The sequence below is a fragment of the Malus sylvestris genome, chromosome 4 (genome assembly GCF_916048215.2).
Source record: "Malus sylvestris chromosome 4, drMalSylv7.2, whole genome shotgun sequence".
Taxonomy (NCBI): domain Eukaryota; kingdom Viridiplantae; phylum Streptophyta; class Magnoliopsida; order Rosales; family Rosaceae; genus Malus; species Malus sylvestris.
In genome coordinates this window covers 496,540-517,260 of record NC_062263.1, presented here as the reverse complement: position 1 = coordinate 517,260, position 20,721 = coordinate 496,540, and the positions used below count along the sequence as shown (strand labels likewise).

Here is a 20,721-nt window from a genome sequence, read left to right as displayed (position 1 = left end):
CTAAAGATTGAGTCTAAATATTTTCACTAAAAACATTTTTAATTATTTTAAAAGCACATTCAAACGAATTCTAAAACACTTCACATCTCTTCTAATAAGTAGCTATCAATCTCAAATTTGTTATTGGAATATAGCTCTCATAATTATATTGTAAAAGTATGGTTATCGCTTTTTTGCACTCAAATTGAAAGTTTCGACTTTTTTTCTATTAAAGTTGTCTTATTTTCTCGTACGTTTTATCTCTACGTAACGAACTTGCGTAATTTTCCTACTGAAGAAAACATTAATGTCGTTTTTGAAAAGTACAAGTGGAACAAACAACAACGAGAACAATAATAATAAAATAATACAAGGTGGACTTTGTCTTTGCAAAAAATAAGGATCAGGATCCTCTCATCTTCTCTCTTGAGCTAATGGTGAGGACCTTTGTAAGTAAGTTCATCGGACCGTTCAAATTTTATCCAACGGCTACAAATAGAGGGCTTCTCTAAATATTATAATAATTGTAATCGTTGAATAAAATTTAAACGGCCTGATATACTTGCTCAGAAGAATCCTCACCCTTAACTCAGGAGAGGATCTGATCCCAAAAATAAGGAGGTGCATATTCTATTAGAGCGTAAAAGAGTCATGGAAGGTGTGCTAGGACTCACCAAGAATGGTCTGATCAAATGGGTAACTGGCATTTTAGTCAGTCAATGTCGAACTACCAGCATCATGGTACCAGTCTTCTAGAGGGCCATAATCAAAGGAACAACCCAACATCACCTTTTACTTTTATTGTCAATTATCTTTTGCTTGCTTTGTATCAAGATTTTTAGAGTCAAGTCTACAACGCTTGTATTGGTTAACTTAATCATTTACACAGCTTTGCATATTTTGAGTTTTATAACAGATGATCTCGATGCAATTAGGTATTTATTGTATCGAGTTTCAGATATGAAATGCATTATTCAACACGTTGTTAACTGACGTGGATGACACATGTATATATAATATAAAACTGTGTATTTAACTTCTTTATAAAAGACTACTAAGGTTAATGATAAGGAGAGTGAAAAAATCATAATAGAAAAGAAATATGACACTGATTGTTTTGAGCATTGAAAGCAAACATATTATGATCAGAAAGATTATACAAGTCACACTTTAATAACCTAGAAAAATAAGTGATCAATTTGCATGATTTGCTACAAATTTGTAAGGTATTGGGGGTGAACTAAATATGTTTCTTTGGCAGTAGAAAGAATACAAGCTGTTTGCTTGACACTTGAAAAATAAAATGGAATATAATTGTTGTAGAAGTGACAACAACTCTAAAATTCTAAATGCGTAGAAAAGTATGATGGTTAAAATTGAAAAATAAACGCAGAAAAATAAAAGTAAAGCCGGATTGTGGTAGTGTGGGACATATTGCACTTAAAATTGATTGGTACACATATTGCACAGTTAGTGGCATATATGTAGCGATAGAGATGAAATTTGATCTTTTTTTTCTTTGGACTACGTGGAAATTTGTTGATATATCCGATTTAATCTTCTTGTTCTTAAACGTTTCATAAGAATAAATTAGGATTGAATAAATTACTATTCCCTTATGAGAAACATTTATTCTAAGTCACAAATTCACGTTTGTAGTCTTGGTTTTTCATTTGAAAAATCTATTACGCCTAAATTATGATTAACATTTAACAGAATTGATTGATGTGCTTGTTTTATTTAGTGGCATGTTGATTGCTGTTGGTTATTTTTTTTATCAGGCGGTTGCCTGCTGGTGCAACCTGATCCATTCATATATTCTTCTGTATTTTATGTATATCTCGCATGTTTAATTTTTTAACATGACAATTGTTTGCTTCTGGTCGAATAATTTTTTCAAATAAGTCGGATGAGGGGTCCATACCAAAAATAAAATATTGATGACGGTGGGTCGGTGGATTAGTAGTCCTTCTCCTGCTGATTGGACCCGTAATTTGCATGGGAGTACAGTCAGTCACAGCTTAACGACCCTACCAAATAATTGAGTTAATAATAATTATCATTCGGTCACGTAATAGTGATATTTTTTTTACTTATATAAATAAGATATTTTACTTTTTACCTTATTGTTTTAGTATAGATAATATCATTTGTTAAAAAAAAAATTACATAAAATTACCTTAACTATTGGGTTAACCACAGTTTCATACATCATCTTTAAAATATTTTAATATCATAACTTATCTTCAAATTTATTGCAACGTTATATTTTTTATCAATTCTTCTGTTAAATACTGACGTGACTTGATACAGATCCATTTTCAATTCTAACTAAATTAAAAAATTAATTAAATATTAAAAATTTAAATTTAAAATAAAAAAAAAAAATACCCACACCCAGATAACCTTCCTTCCCCCTCACCTCTCTGCAACTCCCGCTCTCTCTTCCTCCATCTCCACCTCCGCGCTCCTCCCCTTCCCGCTCACCACTACCCATCACCCTCTCCATGTACGCCCACTCTCCTTCCCCGTCGTCGTCGTCCGTACGATTCGTGAACCCACCCCTCACCCAAATCACTGGTCTGAATATTTGATCTTGTTTTTCTTAGAGGCTGAGAAGTACTGAAGGCAAAGAAAAAAGGGGAGAAAATGGCGGGAAAGGCTTCGAATTTCTCGGCTGTTTCTTGCTTGCTCCATCCACGCGCCGGCGATGAGGATGACAAAATGTACGAGCAAGAGGCCGGCGATGAGCACGACGGAAAGGAGGAAGACGACGATGAAGTGATTGACGGGGAAGGTTTAGGGGTAACTAGGAGGATCGGGGTCGACGAAGGCGAAGGAGGTTTCATGTCAGTATTTAACGGAAGGATTGACAAACAGATCGTATGAAACGGGTTTACCGTTACTATGAAATTTACAAACGAAAACAAGTTAATGTACCAAACCTTTTTCATACAGCTTTATTAACGGCCCGAGATGTAATGGTGGCAGTAAATTTGTATCATAGAATTTTATCCGAATCTACCTCCAACATTGTGGAGAAATTTTTTTATGATGACGAGAATACAGATGATACATGTATCACACAATTTGTAAATTGGTATGTCATCTCATGTTCTGATCACATTGAAAAATCTCTATACATTGTGGATGCACCTGGGAAGACAGTATTCAGTGCAAGACGGGGTGTACTACGAAATCAATATGCCACAAAAGTCTTAGCATATTGATTTCGCAACCTAGCGGGTGCTCGACACAGATAGAGGGTTGTCGATGTCATTGGTCCAAAATTCAGAGACGAGACTTCTCAAGTCGTTGGCCATGAGGGTAAACCCTTCAACTTTTGTGCTGCACTTAACAATTCTAGTGGAGATGGGCAGGTCATCGGAAGAGGAGGCAACATTAACGTTATACAATGCCCAATTTAGAAGTTCTTCCCCGTGAAAATCACCTCTCACAAGGCAGCTAGTCCTTGAGAAACCACTTCCACCAATGTTGCTAGTGTTGTAGATGCGCACCGTGCCTTGCGTGATGAAGAGCATCTTCTCAATTGGTTCCATCTCCCGAATAATGTACTTGTTCTCGTTATAGATCATTGGCTTGAGATAACCGTCACAAACTTTTCTCAACACTTCGTCATCCATGGCTTGAAGCACTGGCACCTAAGGTTAGAATAAGAGATAATAAATCTAACAAGGCATCATTAATGTACATTATATCCATATCTGTAAGGTCAAAGTATCTAAACTATCAATAATATCGACTGCATATCTGCGTTTTAAAATGGGTGGTTAACCAGAGTGTAGAAAAACTCAATATACTAGGATGAATATGATCAAAGCTTTTTTGCGAAGAATCTTTCTTGATGGAAAGAAAAACTTACCTTTTTCAGCGTAGCCAAGCAGAGATGGCGTTTGATGAGTTTGAGACATTCTAAGGGAAGACCAACAGAGAGGATGTTCTCGACATTGACATCCTTGTTCGCATCAAGTTCCCGTAGTGCACATGACATGATCATCTTATTCATGTTCAACGGGATGTCGTTGTTATGTAACCATGATGCTATCGCTGGGCCTCTCTTCCTCTCCATTTTCATCAACTTCCTTTGCTCCTTTGATCTTTCAGTTGACAACAGCATATATGTCTGTATACCAGAACAAGTAGCTAGGTGATCGATCAATTCATTAAATTCTGAGAATGCATGACAAAACTTTAGGTCGTGATGAACAACGGAGAAAGCTTTACAGTCACCCGATTGAGTAGATTCAGTACTGATTAGCAAGTTAATATTGTTTTCGTAACAAAAAAAGCAGTGAACATGCGTAGCAACCATTCAAGATTATTGTTTTATGGAGACGGACTAAAAACCAACCTGCATAATTCCATTGAGATATATTAAGAAGAGAAGCATGCCAATTATTGAGATGAAAATTGCAAAGAGGTCTTCCCATGCATAGGTACTAGTCTGGAGATTTTGGCCAAAAGAACTGCAAAGATGAAATGAAGTCGCATTATCTCAAGTATGAGCTCGAATAAGAAACTCGATCTACAGCCGTTTCTTTATGTCAAAAGCATTAGTTAAGATCTCATCTCTATATGAAGAAATAAAATTCTGACCAACATCGAGAGAACGACAGTTGCATATAATCATTTTAGCATGAATGAACAAATGCACAATACTTCAACAGCAAAGTTGATTGTGAAATTGTTCACCCCCACCCAATAGTTCAATATGCAAGATGAAATAGTTGAGCCTTCTATATGCAATTACATACCTAAGATTTCGCAGACCCCACCAGAAACAGTGCAAGAACTTTTGTGGAAAATCGCTTGATCTCAACATAACAGATTGTAGAGCATCAAGAAATATACCAAAATCGAAGAGTGTTGCATTAGGTGGATTTATGGGACATAAACTATTTACAAGTGTGATATTTCTAAACGGATGATCGTTGCAGTCAAAAGAACTAGCTTCACACCCATTTGTACTCCGACATGCAAATTGCCAGCAATCTGTTACTCGTTGAATGGAGAAAAAGTACCAAAGGGCACCAAATACCTATAAAGGACCAATAAATTAGTTAATGATAATGATTGGATTTAGAGAAAATTCTGAATTAATGTAACTGGTTTAAAGGGGACGAAAGTACGTTTATTAAGTTTTCACGAAATAAAAGCTTCACAACGTATTAATGAAGAATGCAATCAGATTTTGAAAGCCAAAGAAGTAAAAAGAAAACAAGGCTGTTAAATTTTGGAAGATCTGAGAGCACCATACCACGCAACATTAGAATGTCACAGTTAGGCAGTGACTCATTGCTCATGATAATGCAATCAGAACCCGTTAAATAGACAGATATAGGTGGCATTGCCTCATCTAACACTTGCGATTAATGTATATACATCATTAAATTTGAAATACAATTCATTGATGCAAACTACGAGCAACTTCATTTTTCATCATGTATGTTTATCATTCATGGATGACTTGCAGGACAAACGTTTTAATAGAGTAACTACATTAAGTAAATAAAGAGGAGATTGGAACTTACATGACTTGCAAGGATGAACGTAAAGAATTTGAAGACAGACTGAACATGATTCTCAAGCTGTTTACACGATAAGTAGATGCGAAGAACCCGCAGCACATATTGAAATAGAACAAGAGAGTTTAGAACCATCCTTGACCTGAAGCCTCTCATGTTTGTGAAGAAAATGAAAATTAGTACCTACACACAATACAAGGGCTTAAGCAAAGAGTTATATATCTCGTCATTGTGTAAATAATGTTTTTGTTATCACTTGAGTTGAGGGAGGGGGTCAGGGATTCAAACTTGGAACCTCTTCCAACACTGCGAAGAGATGAATCAATTAGGGTATTGACCTCTCCTAAAAAGAAATATATCACATGTAATCAGCTGAATCCTGGTCTAGCAGTAATATACAGTTCTATACGCCTATAAAAGCAAATATCTTATGCATTTATAGTAAAATTGACATCCTAACATGTCAGAATCCAATCCTCCTTACACGTTAACAGACAGAGAGGTTAGAAAAGCAAAGGCGTCTCATTGTACCTGTGGAATGGGAAGAAGGGCTAGAATGTCGATTAGGATGTGTGATCGCCAAATCCACTTGGCCAAATCCAGAGCGTCCTCAACTAATATCGCTCCTTTGGTCAAAACTATCGTACTGCAATAGGACTTCCCCATCACCCTAAATGGCCGAGCTTTAGGTTCAAAATAAATTTGAATAATAACGTTCGCTATGTAAAAGAGATCTGTGAATGATCTCAAAACAAGAGCTGTATTCTTCAACTTCTTGTCCAACTCGAGACACTTGACATCCTCATTGATGATAGGAATGTACAAGAATAAAGGATCTAGGAAGAGAGCAAAGACGCATGATATTATAAATATCCTCTTCCATATCACAAGGAACAGTTTCCTCATCGTGGCCTCCGCTGTACAGTGTTCGGCAATACTGAAAATGACACAAGGGAAATAGCATAAACATTGCAGCCGTCAGAAAGAAGAAACATGAAAACGGCCATTGCTTCCAAGTTGGTAGAGGTTCCACCAGACTAAGATGGTAGACTCGAACTTCTTACAACATTGGGAAGAGAAATACCGTTGGACCAATAGCTTCCAAGTCCTGTTGTTCGACATAAGAAAACAAGGAATTATATAAACCAACCTCACAACCGTCTCTTCGGAGTTCTCCATAGCTCAGTCTTAGTTTTGATGCAAGATCCTCTGAACTATTAACGGACCAAAGGAGCTTCTTAAAATATGTCAATGTTCTGAATAATGTTGACTCCAGACTCCAGTCTCCTACAAATATGGAGAGAGAGAGAGAGAGAGAGAGAGAGAGAGAGAGGAGTCAATGTGGAATTAGCTAGAGAGAAAAGAAGGTCGGGGTTAGAACAGAGGAGTTTGTAATTGATTTCAATGACTTCCTATGCAGTCGGGCCCACATTTTGTATTATGAAAAGCCTTCAGTATTAAGGATAAAAATGTAATTACACCTATAGGAGATAATACTTGGAGGTTAAGAAATCTTAGTTAGTTTTAGCTAGGATGGACAATGGTTATGATGGACGGGTAACCATTGTTATTTATCCATAACCGTTTATGTTCATATCCGCATGACCGTGTACCCATTTAACCATAACCATTTACCCGTTTTTGAACCCGTTTATCTTTTTTTTACTCATTTACCTATTTTTTCACCCGTCTACATGTTTTTTTTTATAACAACTTGAAAATTACAAAAGAAAAATTTGTCATAATTTTCGTTTATTCGTCTAATTGATGGATACCCATTATAATCGCAGGTAATACCTATAACTGCCTATTTAAATTTCACGGATAAATGGTTATACCCATAACCGTTTATTTGTCTAAACGGTTACCCATAATCATAATCGTGAACTTTAAATGGGCAGGTAACTGCGGTTACCCAAACCCAAGGGTATTTTGCCCATCCCTAACTGTGACACCTTTTGTATAAATACCCAAAGTGTAATGTTGTTGATTTTATGAATGGAAAATTACTTTTCCTAATATGGTATTAACCACCTATAGTCTCACGACATCTCTTTGATCAAATTTTCCCGCTTCTCTCTGCACCGCCAAATCTTCTTCATCTTCTTCGATCAATTGATTGATTTCTTGATTTTGATTGTGATTTCTTCTTCAACCGACAGCTATGGTGGCCTCTGCATCTCCTTCTTCGGAATCGGATTCTCCTGTTCATCCGTTTCCTGATGCAATTCCTAACCCTAATTCTGCAATTTCTTCTTCCATTAATATTGGATCCATGGTTCCAATCAAGCTCACTACTACAAATTACCTGACATGGAGTGCTTAGTTTGCTCTCTTCCGTCGTTACAATCTCACTAGTCTCATTGACGGCAGCGCCTCCCATATTTCTTTTTGATCTGTCAGGGAATCAGAATGCCACTCTCAATCCAGCCTATGTCACTTGGTTTGAGAATGATCAAAACATTCTTATCTAGATTAATTCAACTCTTTCTGAATCTTTAATTCCTTACACGGTTGGCGTGACTTCTACTCGAGAACTTTGGTCGAAATTGGAATCGCGACTTGCAACTGCATCTCAATCTCACATTCACGAGCTTCGATCTCATCTTCGCAGTCTTGTTAAAGGTGAATCAACTGTTGCTCAATATCTCCAGCAAATTGAAGAAATCACAAATGCACTTGCAAGCGCTGGTGCTCCAGTTGAAGATTCAGAACTAATCTCAGTCACTCCTCATTTTATCGATGGAAAAATACTTCTCCTAATATTAAGAACAGGTCAAAATTTTGGCATTAATTCAACACAATCCTGGCAGTAGCAGGTGAGAGTGCCCAGAGCAACCGTACCTTAGAGGCTATAATACACAATCCCAATAACATTAAAATTCAACCGAGGATATCGCAACATCAAAGGAGAGAAAACAGATAGATGGAGAAATGATAATCTCAGAAGAAGTTATCATAAGTATTCATCAAATTACAAGATACCATACTTTGATCATTGTCTGCGATCGACGAAAAAAAAAAAAAAATAGAACATCAAAATGCCTCTCCATTTATCTATCAAAAAAGGGTAAGGGCTCCCAACAGTTTACAAGCAGCATAAAATGAAGGAAGAGAAACGAATCCAGAACCACATCAGAATAAGTTTGGTGGGGATTCATAATTTGAGAAACCCACAAAGAAAACACTCAAACACATTCAATTCGAAAAAAGAAAATTAAAAATTTCAGTTTCTTATTCTAATTTACCTCTTTTTGTAATAGTACATGAAGAAGGATTACCTTTTTTTTAATGCCCAATTGAACGCAGTTCTTAACTTGTTCCAGATTTTCATATCAAACTCATTGTAGACTTATGATTTCCAATCTCGACAGAGATCAATAACAAATCAATCCTCGACTCTAGCTCTGCAAGTTGTCACCCCTGAGAAGGTTGCACTAATGCTGCTAATTCTTCTAACTGCTTCCACCCAAGATTAGATATAAGCTCCACGGAGATGAACTGCTTTGGTAATCTTTCAACCTCTTCCACCTTGAGATCGTATAACGGTTGAAGCTTATTTGCTTCAGAGTCTGCTGCTTCGGCCTCCGCAAGCAGAAGGTTAGCTTCTTCAAGGTTACCCAACTCCAAAGCAGCTTCTCTTTCTGCTTTAGCAATACCAGATATCAGAAGCAACCTCTGAAACCTAGCCGTAGCTAGCTCTTTTTCCTTGGAGAGAATATGCCCCTCTGTCTCCTGCAATCTGTTAACAGTCTCTTTTATCTCTTGCTCGAGTTTCTCAAGCTCTAAGATGGCTTTTTCCATGTCATTCTGTATCCCTTCCTTTTCAGCATTCAATGACTTAGCCTCGGCAGCAAGTCGTGCTGCTTCCTTAAAATTTCTTGCAGTTGCAGCGACTTTCTTTTCTGCTTCCAGCTCTGGAATTCTTTTGTCTATGAAAATCATTTTCTGCTTAGAGGATGCTATATCTTGCTGAATGCTCGACTTTTTCGAAGACAGTTCCTGCAGTGAAGCTCTTGAGGCAGAAACATCCTGTTGGAGCATTTGAACATCCTTGGAGAGCTCTTCCTCAGTCTTTGCAAGCGTGATATTATCTTCCCTGGACTTCAAAATAGAGGACATGAGAGTTTTTCTAAGAGCAGCAACTTGTTGGTATGCCTCCGCTTCCTCTGTGGAAGCCCTGGCCAGTTCCCTCAACTTTGCTTCCCTCTCTTGTTCCCGAGTAAGGAAGGCATCAATTTCCGTCTTTTTTGTTGACAGAGCCTCACTCTCTACATTTATCCTAGAGAGGGCTGCTTGCAAGTTGCTGGACTTGGCCTGAATGCTAGATTGCATATCCTGGAAGCCAGAAAGAGCAAGATCAATCCTTTCCTCAACTTGTTTGATGTCACGATCATTTTGTGCAATCTCTTGTTCCTTCTGCTTCACCAAAGCAAGTAGCTTCTCCAGTTCGTCCATGAGAACGTTCTTTTTCTTACAGAGACATTCTTTCTCCCTCTTGTCATCCTCCACCAAAGTGTCAATGGAAGAGTCCAAGACAATCCCAGCATCATCGATGATATGGGATTCAATCTCCAGTTCCATTTTCTTGGCATGCAAGGCTTCAGTCGATGAAAGCCATTCTTCTGTTTCTTTTGAAGAGTGGGCTTCTGCTGTTTGTAAGACCAAATCTGCATCATTCGAGGCATCCTGTGATATCGAACCAAACAATCATCACATTACTCATTACTACATGTCATCATTGTAATGTCATAACTTTCACAATTGCCATTCATTCCATTATCTCCATTTTGTTTGTAGTCTATGCTATTAAAAACAATTAATTTCTGCAAGCAAATAATCAAAAGGTGGAGGAGGAGGTACATACGGTGGCAAAGCGTTGAAGCAGAGAAGCACATTCTTCCTCGGCGGTGATTTGGGATTGGAGAACTTGATGCATTTTGGTGTCCACAGCATCACATTCGGCCTCGGCATCTCTGAGGGCGGCTAACAGAACTTGCTTCTGGCTCTGAGCAGCTGCAAGGCTGTCACTGAGCCTTTGTGCAGTGTCGAAATCCTCAGCCTCGCAAGCCTCTTCCAGCTGTTTCTCGAGATTGGCTTCATTGACAGACGCCAAATTGAGATGGTCCGCTGCTGCCCTTCTCTTGGCAATGGATTCCTTCCTTGCGGCGGAGATGGAGGCAGCCAATTGGCGAGCGTGACTGAGCTTGTCGGCGATCAGAGCCTTGCTCTGATCCAACCGGAGCTCGGGAGGGGCTTCTTTGTCATTTACGACCACTTCTACTGGTACTGGTTCTGGTTCCGATACTGATAAGGATACAGGCGGAGGAGGAGGGGGAGTGGAGTCAGAAGATGGAGTGGAAGTAGGGACCACGGGGGTGGTGGAGATGGAGGTGGAGGTGTAGGGGAGGGAGTCGTCGTCGAGATCGGGATCATCGGCCCTGGAACTGGAATAGGAATCGCGGGCGTATCCGATGCGGAGGCCAGCGGCTCGCTTTTTCCGTCTGGAAGTGGAGGAGTTCTGTCTGGATGTTGTCGCAGGCGGTGTTGGTTTCGATGCGGGGGTTTGATTCTGAACAAGGTCGTCGTGTGTCTGTGTTAGTGGACCTTCTGGGTCTGGGAGGGTCTGGAATTGGACTGTGAGGTCGGAGAAGAGGTTCTCGTCAAGAGGCTCGGAGGATGATGATTCTGGCGGAGGTGGCGGAGGTGGCGGAGGTGGAGGAGCATCTCCATCTTGGTGAGATTGAAGGGCTGGATCTTGACCACCGTGATCAGGGAGATGGTGTTTCTCCAAATCCTCCAATTGGGGTAGACTGTTATTACCAGAATTGTTAGGGGTAAACAAGACCATGCCCTCGAAGAGCGAATCCATTTCGTCAACCTCCATTAATGGCTACCCCTCGAAAATCGATTGCTCTGGTTGGTTACTCCCAAGGCTTCGAGTCAAGGACGAAGCCGCCTTTTTCTATAGGAATTGAGTCGGTCCCTTGGAGCGGAAAGGAAACAGATTTTTACTTCCTTAACGCCCACGGTGAGTTTTGAATGCGGACATTTACCATTTTACTTTTCAACTTTTTGGAAAGGATACTCGCCCAAGGATTTCGTGATCGTGATCGTTTATCGTATTTTTAAAATATAAATAGTACCTAACAAAAAATTGACCACACGATATACAATAAACAATCATGATCACGGGATTCTTGTGATCTCCAGAATTTTCCAACTGTTTTGATCAATTTTTTACTTTTAACTTTGGTTACGATCTAGTAATATTCTTATTTACTAATAAATGATAAGTCTTATATTCGATTATTGCCAAATGCAAATTAAAGCCACATTATTACTAGTGTATTGTGATGCTAATTCATCTTATCCTTTCAGTATAGATAATATCGTTTGTTAAAAAAAAAAAAACTTATAATTTAAGAGCATCCCACATGATCTTTAGCTTAAGTGGTAAACATGACATCTTCAATTGTTAATGATATATCTTAAATTATACAACAAGGACATCTGGTCATCTACTAAATAAGTAAATATTCGTAGCATCAAGTCAAGAATCTCAAGATCAATGCCACTCTATTCCTCCCAATGTGGTAGATCCGACTCCTTCCCACACCTCATTCAGTCCTACTTCTTCGTTGTCAATCCCCTCCCGGTCGCAGTCCCACCACCCACGCCCGCTTGCATCTGTCATCACCACCAAAAAGAAAGAAATAATTTGTGGAGCTTCACAAGAAACATGAACAAGTAACTGTTTCTGACTCACAAATTATGTAGCAGCATACTCACAGTGATTATAAGCAGGCCCTGGTTTCTCCTTGCCTACGATCAAGCTCTCGTCCCTTCTCCTTTTCTGGTTCGGTTTTGGCGTTGGATCACCTCCTAGCACTGTGAAATTCTTTCTTACAATGGGTTTGTAACCGCCACCTAATTCAAAGACAAAGACGAGGTGTGGGGAGGGGAGGGGAGGTGGATCAGATTTATAACCAAATACATAAGTTGATTGAGTAAAGCCTGCAAAAGTGACGTTTCCTGCTAGATGTCAAACTACCCAATGCAATGCATATTGTGGTGTATATGCTAACTACAACTCTACTTGCAATTTGAGACCCTCAGCTCATCTTTCATGTTTCTACTTTGTGAGACTTTATCTCACAAACTTGTCCCTCTCGTGAATCCAAATTTCTGGGCCACTGCGTGGCACTTATTTATTTATTTTCCTTTCTCAAGAAGTATGACAAAGTTACAGAAAGAGAGACAGAAAGTCTGTTAAAGATATGAAATCCAAGTTGATTCCAGAATCTAAGACTTCCAATGCGAAAAGAAAAGACATGCTGATGATATGGAAATCCCCTGAACCATGCTTGATGTAAGTAACGCATGTTGGCAAATATCCACAAACATTTCTACGCAGAAACAAAAGCACTCATCAACTGATAAAACATTCATGGAATGTTCTGCCAGATTGCTACTCAATCAGATACCAACACGGAGAAACTACTAGATCATTTCTACAATTTAACTTTATCCCTGTGACTAAAATTTGAGGCAATTAAGAAATGTATAAAACTGAGAGTCAGACGTGCACAACGTATGGTGGAAAGTCCAATGCATACCTATACCAATAACTCATACATATGCATCTCCTGTAGTACATATAGACAAGGAAGTACTACTCTTAACACCTTGGCTACACCTCATTCTACAACTCCCCACCCTATGTGTACACTTCTCCAAGCAAACTACCATTGCAATCATTTTCTATTGGTACCTATTTTAGAAGTACTGGGCACAATCACATTTCATAAACATTAATCGCATTCTTGAAATGTGATGCACTATACGAATTAGCACCTGAAGAAATGGAAAACTTACTAAACTCGCTTGTTGTGCTTGTTGGTTCTATGAAGAACTAAACAACCAAATTTTATACCGTATTAAGATCCAGCAAACATCGCCCCAGTCCTGAACAAGAAATAGTCTTTTGAATTGGTTGAGTTAGGCTGTTTTAATAAGGTTTTCAGTTTTCCCCCAAGATTAGTGCAACATAAAGAAACAATTCAGTTTTCAATTATATTTCTCTCTGAAGACAAACCAAAAAATGATCATCAAGAGAAGCTTAGTTCATTCTAAAGATAATCTAGCACCAAGAAAAGTTGAGATACTAAAGCAAACCTTCAAAGGGGTTCCTCCTTTTTCTCGATTCTTGAACTACATCTTCATTAGAACTTTCAACTTCACCAGCAGTGGATGGACCTACAGAATGTCCTTTTCCCAGATCAGTATGGTTGAAAAGTTCGAGAGCCACTAAAGCAGCAACATGATTCTTCTCTGCTTCCCCTCCTTTCTTTGCCCCAACTTGCTCATCCATAGACTCACTTAAATCTCTTGACCCAAATACAGATGAGAAGGGCCTTAACCTTTCCTGAGAATTAAACCAATTTCATTCAAACCCCAAATCTTAAATCAAAACAGGAACCTAAATGCACATCCTTTTTGTTTTGTTTTATATATCTAACAAAGACCCACATGCTACATCCAACTCCTGGAACTACCTAAAAGGAAATAATCAAGTTCCAAACTTTCAGTTATCTGCTCTAAATTTGAGAAAAGGGAAATGATTTCAACACACCTCTCTTGTTTTTTAGCGTTAGATTGAACAATCAAAGGAGAATCAACCAGTTAAAATTAAGAGGGGGTGTGTAGAGGGTCAAATATGAGTGTCTAAATTGCTTCTCAATCGACATAATTTAGTAATTTACAATACAACTAGTTGCCTTTGGCAACTTAAAGTTGCAATTTTTCACGAAAGTACGATTCACTTGGGTAAAATGTAGCCTACAAGATTCCTCTTTTGCTTCTAATAATCAGAGAAAACAGTAAATCTGGACAGAAAATATAAAACCCAGTATTTGATTTGTCTCTTTCTTTCCCTCACAATTTTCTCAGCAACCAAACAGAAGGTAACAAATGGGTACCTTTACTGTTGTGGATTTTGCAGAAGTCCGGAGCAGCTTCCTCTCTGAAGAGTCCGAAAGTGGCACATTGTTGCCTTCATCTGGATTTTCTTCTGCAACCTTGGCCCTAATTCCACGCAGAACAATTGTATCTAACAAAAATCAGCTCCAATTTAATCGACAAAAGAGAAAAATGTTGGGTTTGGTGATTTTTCCCTTACGGCGTTTTTGAGCAAGACGAGAATAATGAAGGCAGTGAGCGCTGCCCCGCCGCCCTAAATGCCACCGGAGCTTTCCTTGACCTCATTTCTATGCTAATCTTCTTTCTTCGGGACTTCCTCTGCTTAGTTCGGCATTGGAGCTTTGGAAAGTGATATTCTTTAAAAACCCTATTTTTGAAGTTTTGGCGGCAAGGTTTCAAGTTTTGGCGGAGGCTTTTCAGTTTCTACTAAAATCACATCGATAATATTAACATAAAATAATAATATTGTTATGACAAGTAGTGCGAATGCCACATGTATGATTGTATAAGGAAGCAAATTAATATGGACATTGACGACAACCATTGAAAGTTTTACGTGAAAAAGTATCAGGGAGATGAAATTTTTTCTTTATTTATGTAAGGTGTTGTCGAATGTATTAAAGTATGTTTGTTTCTCAACACAACGTACAAGATCAAAAGTAAAAGTAATAATATCAACCTCGCATCCTTTTGTAAGTTTAAATCTTGTTGTATTATTTTTACACTAGACCAAGATTAATAGATGTGAGTCTTCATAAGAGTTAGATACGGTGCACTTGCACCCAATTATTCAACTCATCCTTATCAGTTTCTAACTTTTTCTGGCCCAATAAGAAACAAACTCAAAATTTCCGGCTCAGAAGGCATATTTACCTTGTAACTGGAAAATTCAACTATTTCGTTATACATTGCAATTTCCTTTGAAAAATGTAAAAGCTTGCATTGGGCAGTGCAGACTATCTTCCTTGTGCCCTCCCAAATTTTGGTTTGGTTCTACCTTTCTTGTGTCTCAAGTCTCACAACCCAAAACTCATTTATTCATCAGTAAATCGAACCGTCAACCACCAACTTTTGGTTTCTCGATCGAATCCTCTAGTTCCTCAGAACCCGACATTCGAAATGACGATTCCTGAAAACCAAATTCAGCGAAGAACGACGATGGAGCCGGTATTTTCTCAGCAATTGCAAATGCAAGCCTACGCAACTCTGAGTTCGAACGATGTGCAGCCAATGGAGACGCTCCTTTCTCATCTCTTCAGCCCTCAAGAGCCCCAAAAATCCCAGGCCTATAGCCTTCTACATTGTTGCAGAAAGCACTTCCCGGATTTGCTTTTCATCAAGGTTTTCTTTGTGATTAGGAACGGGCCTTCCGCAGAGATTCGCACCAGGTCTGCGCTTGTTCTCCGGTTTGTGCTCGGTGACCTTTGGCCGAAGTTGTCATTGAATGCCCAAATTAACCTTAAAAATCTATTTCTTGTTCGCCTTCATGAAGAGGGCTCATTGCCCATTTTGAGGATTCTCTGTCTCATTGCATCTGAAATGGCAGTGGAGATTTCTAGGACTGGCGATGGGTGGCCGGAGCTCATTGACTATTTGTTGATGTCTTTTCAGTCGGACTCCGAAAGGTTTCAGCTTTCTGCTTTGTGGGTGTGTTCTTTTTTCCCAAAAGTGTATCGTCCGGTTATTTGTGAAACGTTAGCTCCTAGCATTGAACCTACCCACTCAGCATTTTTGCGTATGTTGAATTCGGAAAATGCTGATATTCAGGTTGCCACATTTGGTGCTGTGGTTAGTTTGATCCATTTGTTTTCGAATTCATTAGGGCGGAATTGGTTTCATGATCTTTTGAGGGGGATGATGGTTGGACTGTTTAATTTGTTAAGTCACTTGAAAGAAGACTATGCTCGCGGGGCTCTCAAGGAGTTAATAATGTTGGTAAAGGAAGAGCCACAACTCTTGAAGCCCTACCTTAACGAACTAGTACTTGATATGCTTAAGATAGTAGACAGTGAACAGGTGACAGAGGGAACCAAAGTGTTTGTTCACAAATTCTTGCTGACCGTAGTAGAAGCAAGCGATTTGGCACTTACAATGAGGGGGCTGCCACATCAGACTTTGGTTAAACTGCTGGCAGTCCCAATGAAACTGCTTCTCTGTATAAATGATGACTATGCATGTTACAACACGGAAAGCGAGCAGGCTGAGAATGCTGGGAAGACAGATCTTGGAATTGCATACCTGACAAAAATATCAACCGCCTTAGGTGAAAAGACAATGACCCCCATAGCTTTTGAGTTGTTCTTGGAGTACATGGATGCTTCAGATTGGAAGAAGCGCCATGCAGGAATTTCTATGCTAGCGGTGATTGCAAAGGAGTGCTCAGAGGAGATGGTAATAGTTCTATGACTGGTTGATTGCTTGATTTTTGCCTACTGGTATTCAGAAATATTTATGTGATATGGTACTGTACTGCAGATCATCTAAGTATGATGGTTAGTTGGTTTACCTGAGTTACCAACCAGTCTTAAAAACCATAACTTGTCTTTTTATATGGTTCAGTCAACTAACATTGTGTGTCCGTATCAATAAAAGATGAAGGAATGGTATACACACCATATACATTTTCTGGTTTGCGCATTTGCCCTGGGACTGGGGTTTAAGGTTTGTTAATGATAAAGCTAGATTATCTCCTGTTAGTCTGAGCTATTTATAGTGCACAAGCTTGTGTTAGTAAACTTAGCACGTGGTTAGTAACTCGGGTATCCAGTACCTGTTATTTCATCATTATATGCGATCCTTTAAATCATCGATATATCTCAACCCATTCCTTTAGTGCAGGTACTGATGAAAAATTATTTGGAACAAGTTACGACCATGATTTTGAAATCATTCCAAGATCCCCAGTCCCAAGTTTGTTGTGCAGCTTTTAATTTTATGCAACTGCCTATAATCCTGATTGAGGCAATGCAGATTCTTCATCATTTGAGGATTGTGCCTGCACTAGTTAGTGCACTTGACCAACATTCGATTCCAAGATTAAAGGTGCGGGTTTATGAATTTACTATCTGTTATGTTATTTTGTGATTGATTACTTGCTCAGGTTTTATCAGTAATGTTTTACATAATTGTGCCTCGTCTTTGCTATGTCACTCTACTTCAATTTTGATAGGACAAGTTCCCTTGTGCTTATTTGAACATGGTTGTAGTTATGTTTTACGTTTTACCCTGGCATGTTTTGTTTTGAGTGGTCATATTGGTCAGTTAGAGATTTGCTTTTGTTTTCCTCCTTGAAAAGTATTTGGGTTGCCAGGAATTGCATATGGAACCAAAGCCTATAGCAAAATTAAGATGGATAGAGTAATAAACCAAAGGGTGAAAAATGTGTAAGAGGATGCCTGGAGGGGCAGTATGAAAGACACAGTTAAGTAATAAGTGTTGTGCTAGGATAGCACCAAACCAATTGGAACCAACTCAAGCTAACTCATAGGAAATATATCAAATGGAATGCAAGAGCAAAATATAAAAGACACCAAGATTTTAACGAGGTTCTTCAACAGTCAGTTTAACTGGAGTACGTCCTCGGAGCAGTAGGAGCTCATCCAATAATCCACTATCAACAAAATGGGAGTTTACAAAGTGTTGGCAATCTCACAACCGAAAACCCCAATACAACCAATAGCTCTTACACACCAAAGAACCAAATAGAGAATGAAATATTGTGAATAATTTCCTCTCTATACGAAGCTCAAAGCTAATACAACAAATACAACTTTGATGAATGATTACTAACTGAAGAGAGGTGCTCTCTTCCAATGAGGAATGCAGCACACCTTTCTTCTCTGCTCGGATGCTCTGCTCTCTGAGCAAAGTTGGGCTTCTCCAAAAAACAAATGATACTCTCTCTACTTCTCCAAAGGTAAAGGGTGGAAGTAAAAAACCAAATTCTCTGCCTTCGAAAATTCAACAAAACAAAAGGAAACATAATCATTTGTCTCCTCATAATGATGTTCCCACATCATTATATCCTTTATTTTTTATTATATGCACCGAAAGGTTTTTGGCCACTTGGCCACTAATCAAGTGGCCAAAAACCTTACTATGAACCGAGAAGCTATTAAGTTACCTAACCTAAAGGTTGACTCTGAACCGAGAAGCTATTAAGTTACCCTAGTATATGGAGCTTAGCTGATAAACAGAAATCTTACTATGGTTATAAGAATTCTAAGTATCTAGCATATATGAAACATCGTGCTATATAAAATATGGAACTTTTCATTGCTGTTTCAATGTTATCCATTCAGAGCAGTCTTCCATTGTGTATTGATACGCAATGCTTGGAAGAGACATTACTAGGCCAGTAATGCTTGATGTTTATTTGCTCGTATTACTTTAGTTCTTGCCTTTACTGTAAACTTTACTCTTTGGTTCTTGAACTTTGAAATCCATCCAGACTTTCTTTTTTCTTTTTATCTTTTGAAATGCCCCATTAGTTATTTAATTGTAGGAAACGAGTATAGCTGTTGGTCTTAATCTCCTTGTTTGCATTCAGGAACAAGCTGCATCAGCAATACAACACTTGATAAAGAACGTTTCTTCGGATAGTTTAAGAATGCACTTGGACCTGGATGCTATATTGAGCAAACTTCAGAAAGACCACAGGTACTCTTTTTTCTCTAAAAGTAGTCCCATCCACGAGACCATTGTACAATTCAATTTGCAAGTGTAACTTTGTTGCACCGGCACTGTACTTATATCATGTGTGTGTTTGTGTGTGCATGTAGAACTTAAGTTGAGGATTTGTATCTTAGTTGTTAAATTATATATGAATGTTTGAGGTGCACAATGGGTGAATTATAGAATTCTATACTAATTTAAGTGTTTTCTAACTCATGCCTTGAGATCAAAATCTCAGAAGGAAAACCCCTTAATCATGGGCAGCATTTAAAACATTTATGAAGAGGTTGGTTGGTCATGATAATGTCACTTACAATGCCATGATAAAGTTTTCTATTTCCTGCACAAAAGTTTAGGGTCCATTTCGTTTTTAGTGTTTTGGTTTTCATTAGTTCTGAAGTACAAAAAGTGAAAACCAAAATAAGTGAAATGGTTCTCAAACGGTCCGTTACCGAATCAATTATCTCAACTACATCTTTAATCTAAATGATGAATTTGTTAACCAAGATACAGTCGAGACAATAAGGATGAATGAGTAGCATACCGTGTACTAGGGTAGGGTAGGTGACTGAACTAGCATAACCGAAGCTTACAAGAATGAAGTGAATGCCCTCATATAGGTAAAATCTTGAAACCATAGCCTTTTGTTATGAAATTGGAAACACATTGTTTATTTTAGAAATATGAAAAGTCGAACATTACTCCTTATGATTTTGGATTTTCATTTACCTTATTTTCCATCCTTTCTCAGGCGTATGTAGCGGTAAATACGAAAATGGGGCGTTTCTTTCTTCTCCGTGCTGAAAGAAGAGCAGATGCCAAGTCTCAGGTTCTTGGAAGAAACCCATCACGCTCTACTACCAAGTCATCTGCTATCTGCTATCTTTTTTCTTTTTCTTTTGTCAATTGTCATGCTTTAGATTACTACTTTTTGTAATAGCTGCTTTAGAGGTGGTTTGGGAACGAGGTGCTTAAAAAAAAAGCACCCATGAAAAAAAGCTGTGAGAGTTTTAGGTGTTTGGTAAACTGAAAAAAAAGACTTATTTTGGAAGCTGCTGTGAGAATAAGCTGAAATCAAAGGAAAAAGCTGAAGCTGCTATTTGCAGCTTTAAAAAATTGGTTTTTTTTCAAAGCACACGGAGCTACAATGCTCCTTTAATAAAAAGACCCACTATCAAACTGCTTTTTTTTCTTTCCAAAAGCACTTTTACAAAAAAGTTTACCAAACATTCTGCTGATTTATTTCACAGTCGCTTATTCTCACAGCACAACCGATTATTCTCACAGCAGTTTTTTTTCAAAGCACAGCAATACCAAACCAACCCTTAGTTTTATGCTTTTTGTGAAAGGGCTTTTTCTTCTTTTGTGCCATTGTCATTTAATTTCAAATATCTTTTTAAAGAAGAAAGTTTCAGTTGATTTTATACTTGTATATCAGTTCGATATACAACGTGACAATTGAAGGATGCTCCGGAGCATGAGAAAGAGATTTTCTATACTACTAGTACTCCAGAGAGTCGAATACTCCAAAGCACCATAG

At 38.4% G+C, this 20,721-nt stretch overlaps 4 protein-coding genes across 5 annotated transcripts; 1 reads left to right on the top strand and 3 right to left on the bottom strand.

Annotated features, from left to right (window-relative positions):
• Window positions 1-2,909: 2,909 nt before the first annotated feature.
• On the bottom strand, window positions 2,910-6,861 carry LOC126619094 (cyclic nucleotide-gated ion channel 1-like). The gene is made up of 7 exons (XM_050287368.1): window positions 6,676-6,861; window positions 6,057-6,462; window positions 5,532-5,708; window positions 4,755-5,038; window positions 4,352-4,466; window positions 3,863-4,123; window positions 2,910-3,641 (listed from the first exon to the last, which is right to left on the bottom strand). Exons 1-7 carry the CDS (start codon window positions 6,702-6,704, stop codon window positions 3,219-3,221), a joined length of 1,695 nt encoding a protein of 564 aa, XP_050143325.1. The 5' UTR covers window positions 6,705-6,861; the 3' UTR covers window positions 2,910-3,218.
• A 1,591-nt stretch (window positions 6,862-8,452) lies between these two features.
• LOC126619093 (putative WEB family protein At1g65010, chloroplastic) lies at window positions 8,453-11,523 on the bottom strand. The gene is made up of 2 exons (XM_050287367.1): window positions 10,393-11,523; window positions 8,453-10,214 (listed from the first exon to the last, which is right to left on the bottom strand). Exons 1-2 carry the CDS (start codon window positions 11,410-11,412, stop codon window positions 8,943-8,945), a joined length of 2,292 nt encoding a protein of 763 aa, XP_050143324.1. The 5' UTR covers window positions 11,413-11,523; the 3' UTR covers window positions 8,453-8,942.
• A 451-nt stretch (window positions 11,524-11,974) lies between these two features.
• LOC126617958 (uncharacterized) lies at window positions 11,975-14,865 on the bottom strand. Its single transcript, XM_050286036.1, has 5 exons — window positions 14,707-14,865; window positions 14,507-14,612; window positions 13,704-13,953; window positions 12,318-12,455; window positions 11,975-12,215 (listed from the first exon to the last, which is right to left on the bottom strand). Exons 1-5 carry the CDS (start codon window positions 14,790-14,792, stop codon window positions 12,094-12,096), a joined length of 702 nt encoding a protein of 233 aa, XP_050141993.1. The 5' UTR covers window positions 14,793-14,865; the 3' UTR covers window positions 11,975-12,093.
• Window positions 14,866-15,305: 440 nt separating this feature from the next.
• LOC126618818 (uncharacterized) lies at window positions 15,306-20,581 on the top strand. 2 transcript variants are annotated; one of them, XM_050286993.1, is made up of 4 exons: window positions 15,309-16,898; window positions 17,346-17,549; window positions 19,057-19,166; window positions 19,933-20,581. In XM_050286993.1, the coding sequence occupies exons 1-4, from the start codon at window positions 15,627-15,629 to the stop codon at window positions 19,940-19,942; spliced, it is 1,596 nt and encodes a 531-aa protein (XP_050142950.1). In that variant the 5' UTR covers window positions 15,309-15,626; the 3' UTR covers window positions 19,943-20,581. The 2 variants fall into 2 exon arrangements, with proteins under 2 accessions (XP_050142951.1, XP_050142950.1); XM_050286994.1 differs by lacking the exon at window positions 19,933-20,581 and having other exon boundaries at window positions 15,306-16,898; window positions 19,073-19,154.
• The last annotated feature ends 140 nt before the right edge of the window (window positions 20,582-20,721 follow it).

Excerpts from the sequence above, each read along its gene's own strand:
- LOC126619094 (XM_050287368.1), bottom strand. The coding sequence starts at position 6,704 with ATGGAGAACTCCGAAGAGACGGTTGTGAG. Across the intron at positions 5,709-6,056 it reads CCCTTCTTCCCATTCCACAG|GTACTAATTTTCATTTTCTT; the intron begins GTACAATGAGAC and ends TATTGTGTGTAG. Across the intron at positions 4,124-4,351 it reads ATCTCAATGGAATTATGCAG|ACATATATGCTGTTGTCAAC; the intron begins GTTGGTTTTTAG and ends TCTGGTATACAG.
- LOC126619093 (XM_050287367.1), bottom strand. The coding sequence starts at position 11,412 with ATGGAGGTTGACGAAATGGATTCGCTCTTCGAGGGCATGGTCTTGTTT. Across the intron at positions 10,215-10,392 it reads TGCTTCAACGCTTTGCCACC|GATGCCTCGAATGATGCAGA; the intron begins GTATGTACCTCC and ends TCGATATCACAG.
- LOC126617958 (XM_050286036.1), bottom strand. The coding sequence starts at position 14,792 with ATGAGGTCAAGGAAAGCTCCGGTGGCATTTAGGGCGGCGGGGCAGCGC. Across the intron at positions 14,613-14,706 it reads TCGTCTTGCTCAAAAACGCC|GGCCAAGGTTGCAGAAGAAA; the intron begins GTAAGGGAAAAA and ends GCGTGGAATTAG. Across the intron at positions 12,216-12,317 it reads AGGGCCTGCTTATAATCACT|ATGCAAGCGGGCGTGGGTGG; the intron begins GTGAGTATGCTG and ends TGGTGATGACAG.
- LOC126618818 (XM_050286993.1), top strand. The coding sequence starts at position 15,627 with ATGACGATTCCTGAAAACCAAATTCAGCGAAGAACGACGATGGAGCCG. Across the intron at positions 16,899-17,345 it reads AGGAGTGCTCAGAGGAGATG|GTACTGATGAAAAATTATTT; the intron begins GTAATAGTTCTA and ends CCTTTAGTGCAG. Across the intron at positions 17,550-19,056 it reads ATTCGATTCCAAGATTAAAG|GAACAAGCTGCATCAGCAAT; the intron begins GTGCGGGTTTAT and ends GTTTGCATTCAG.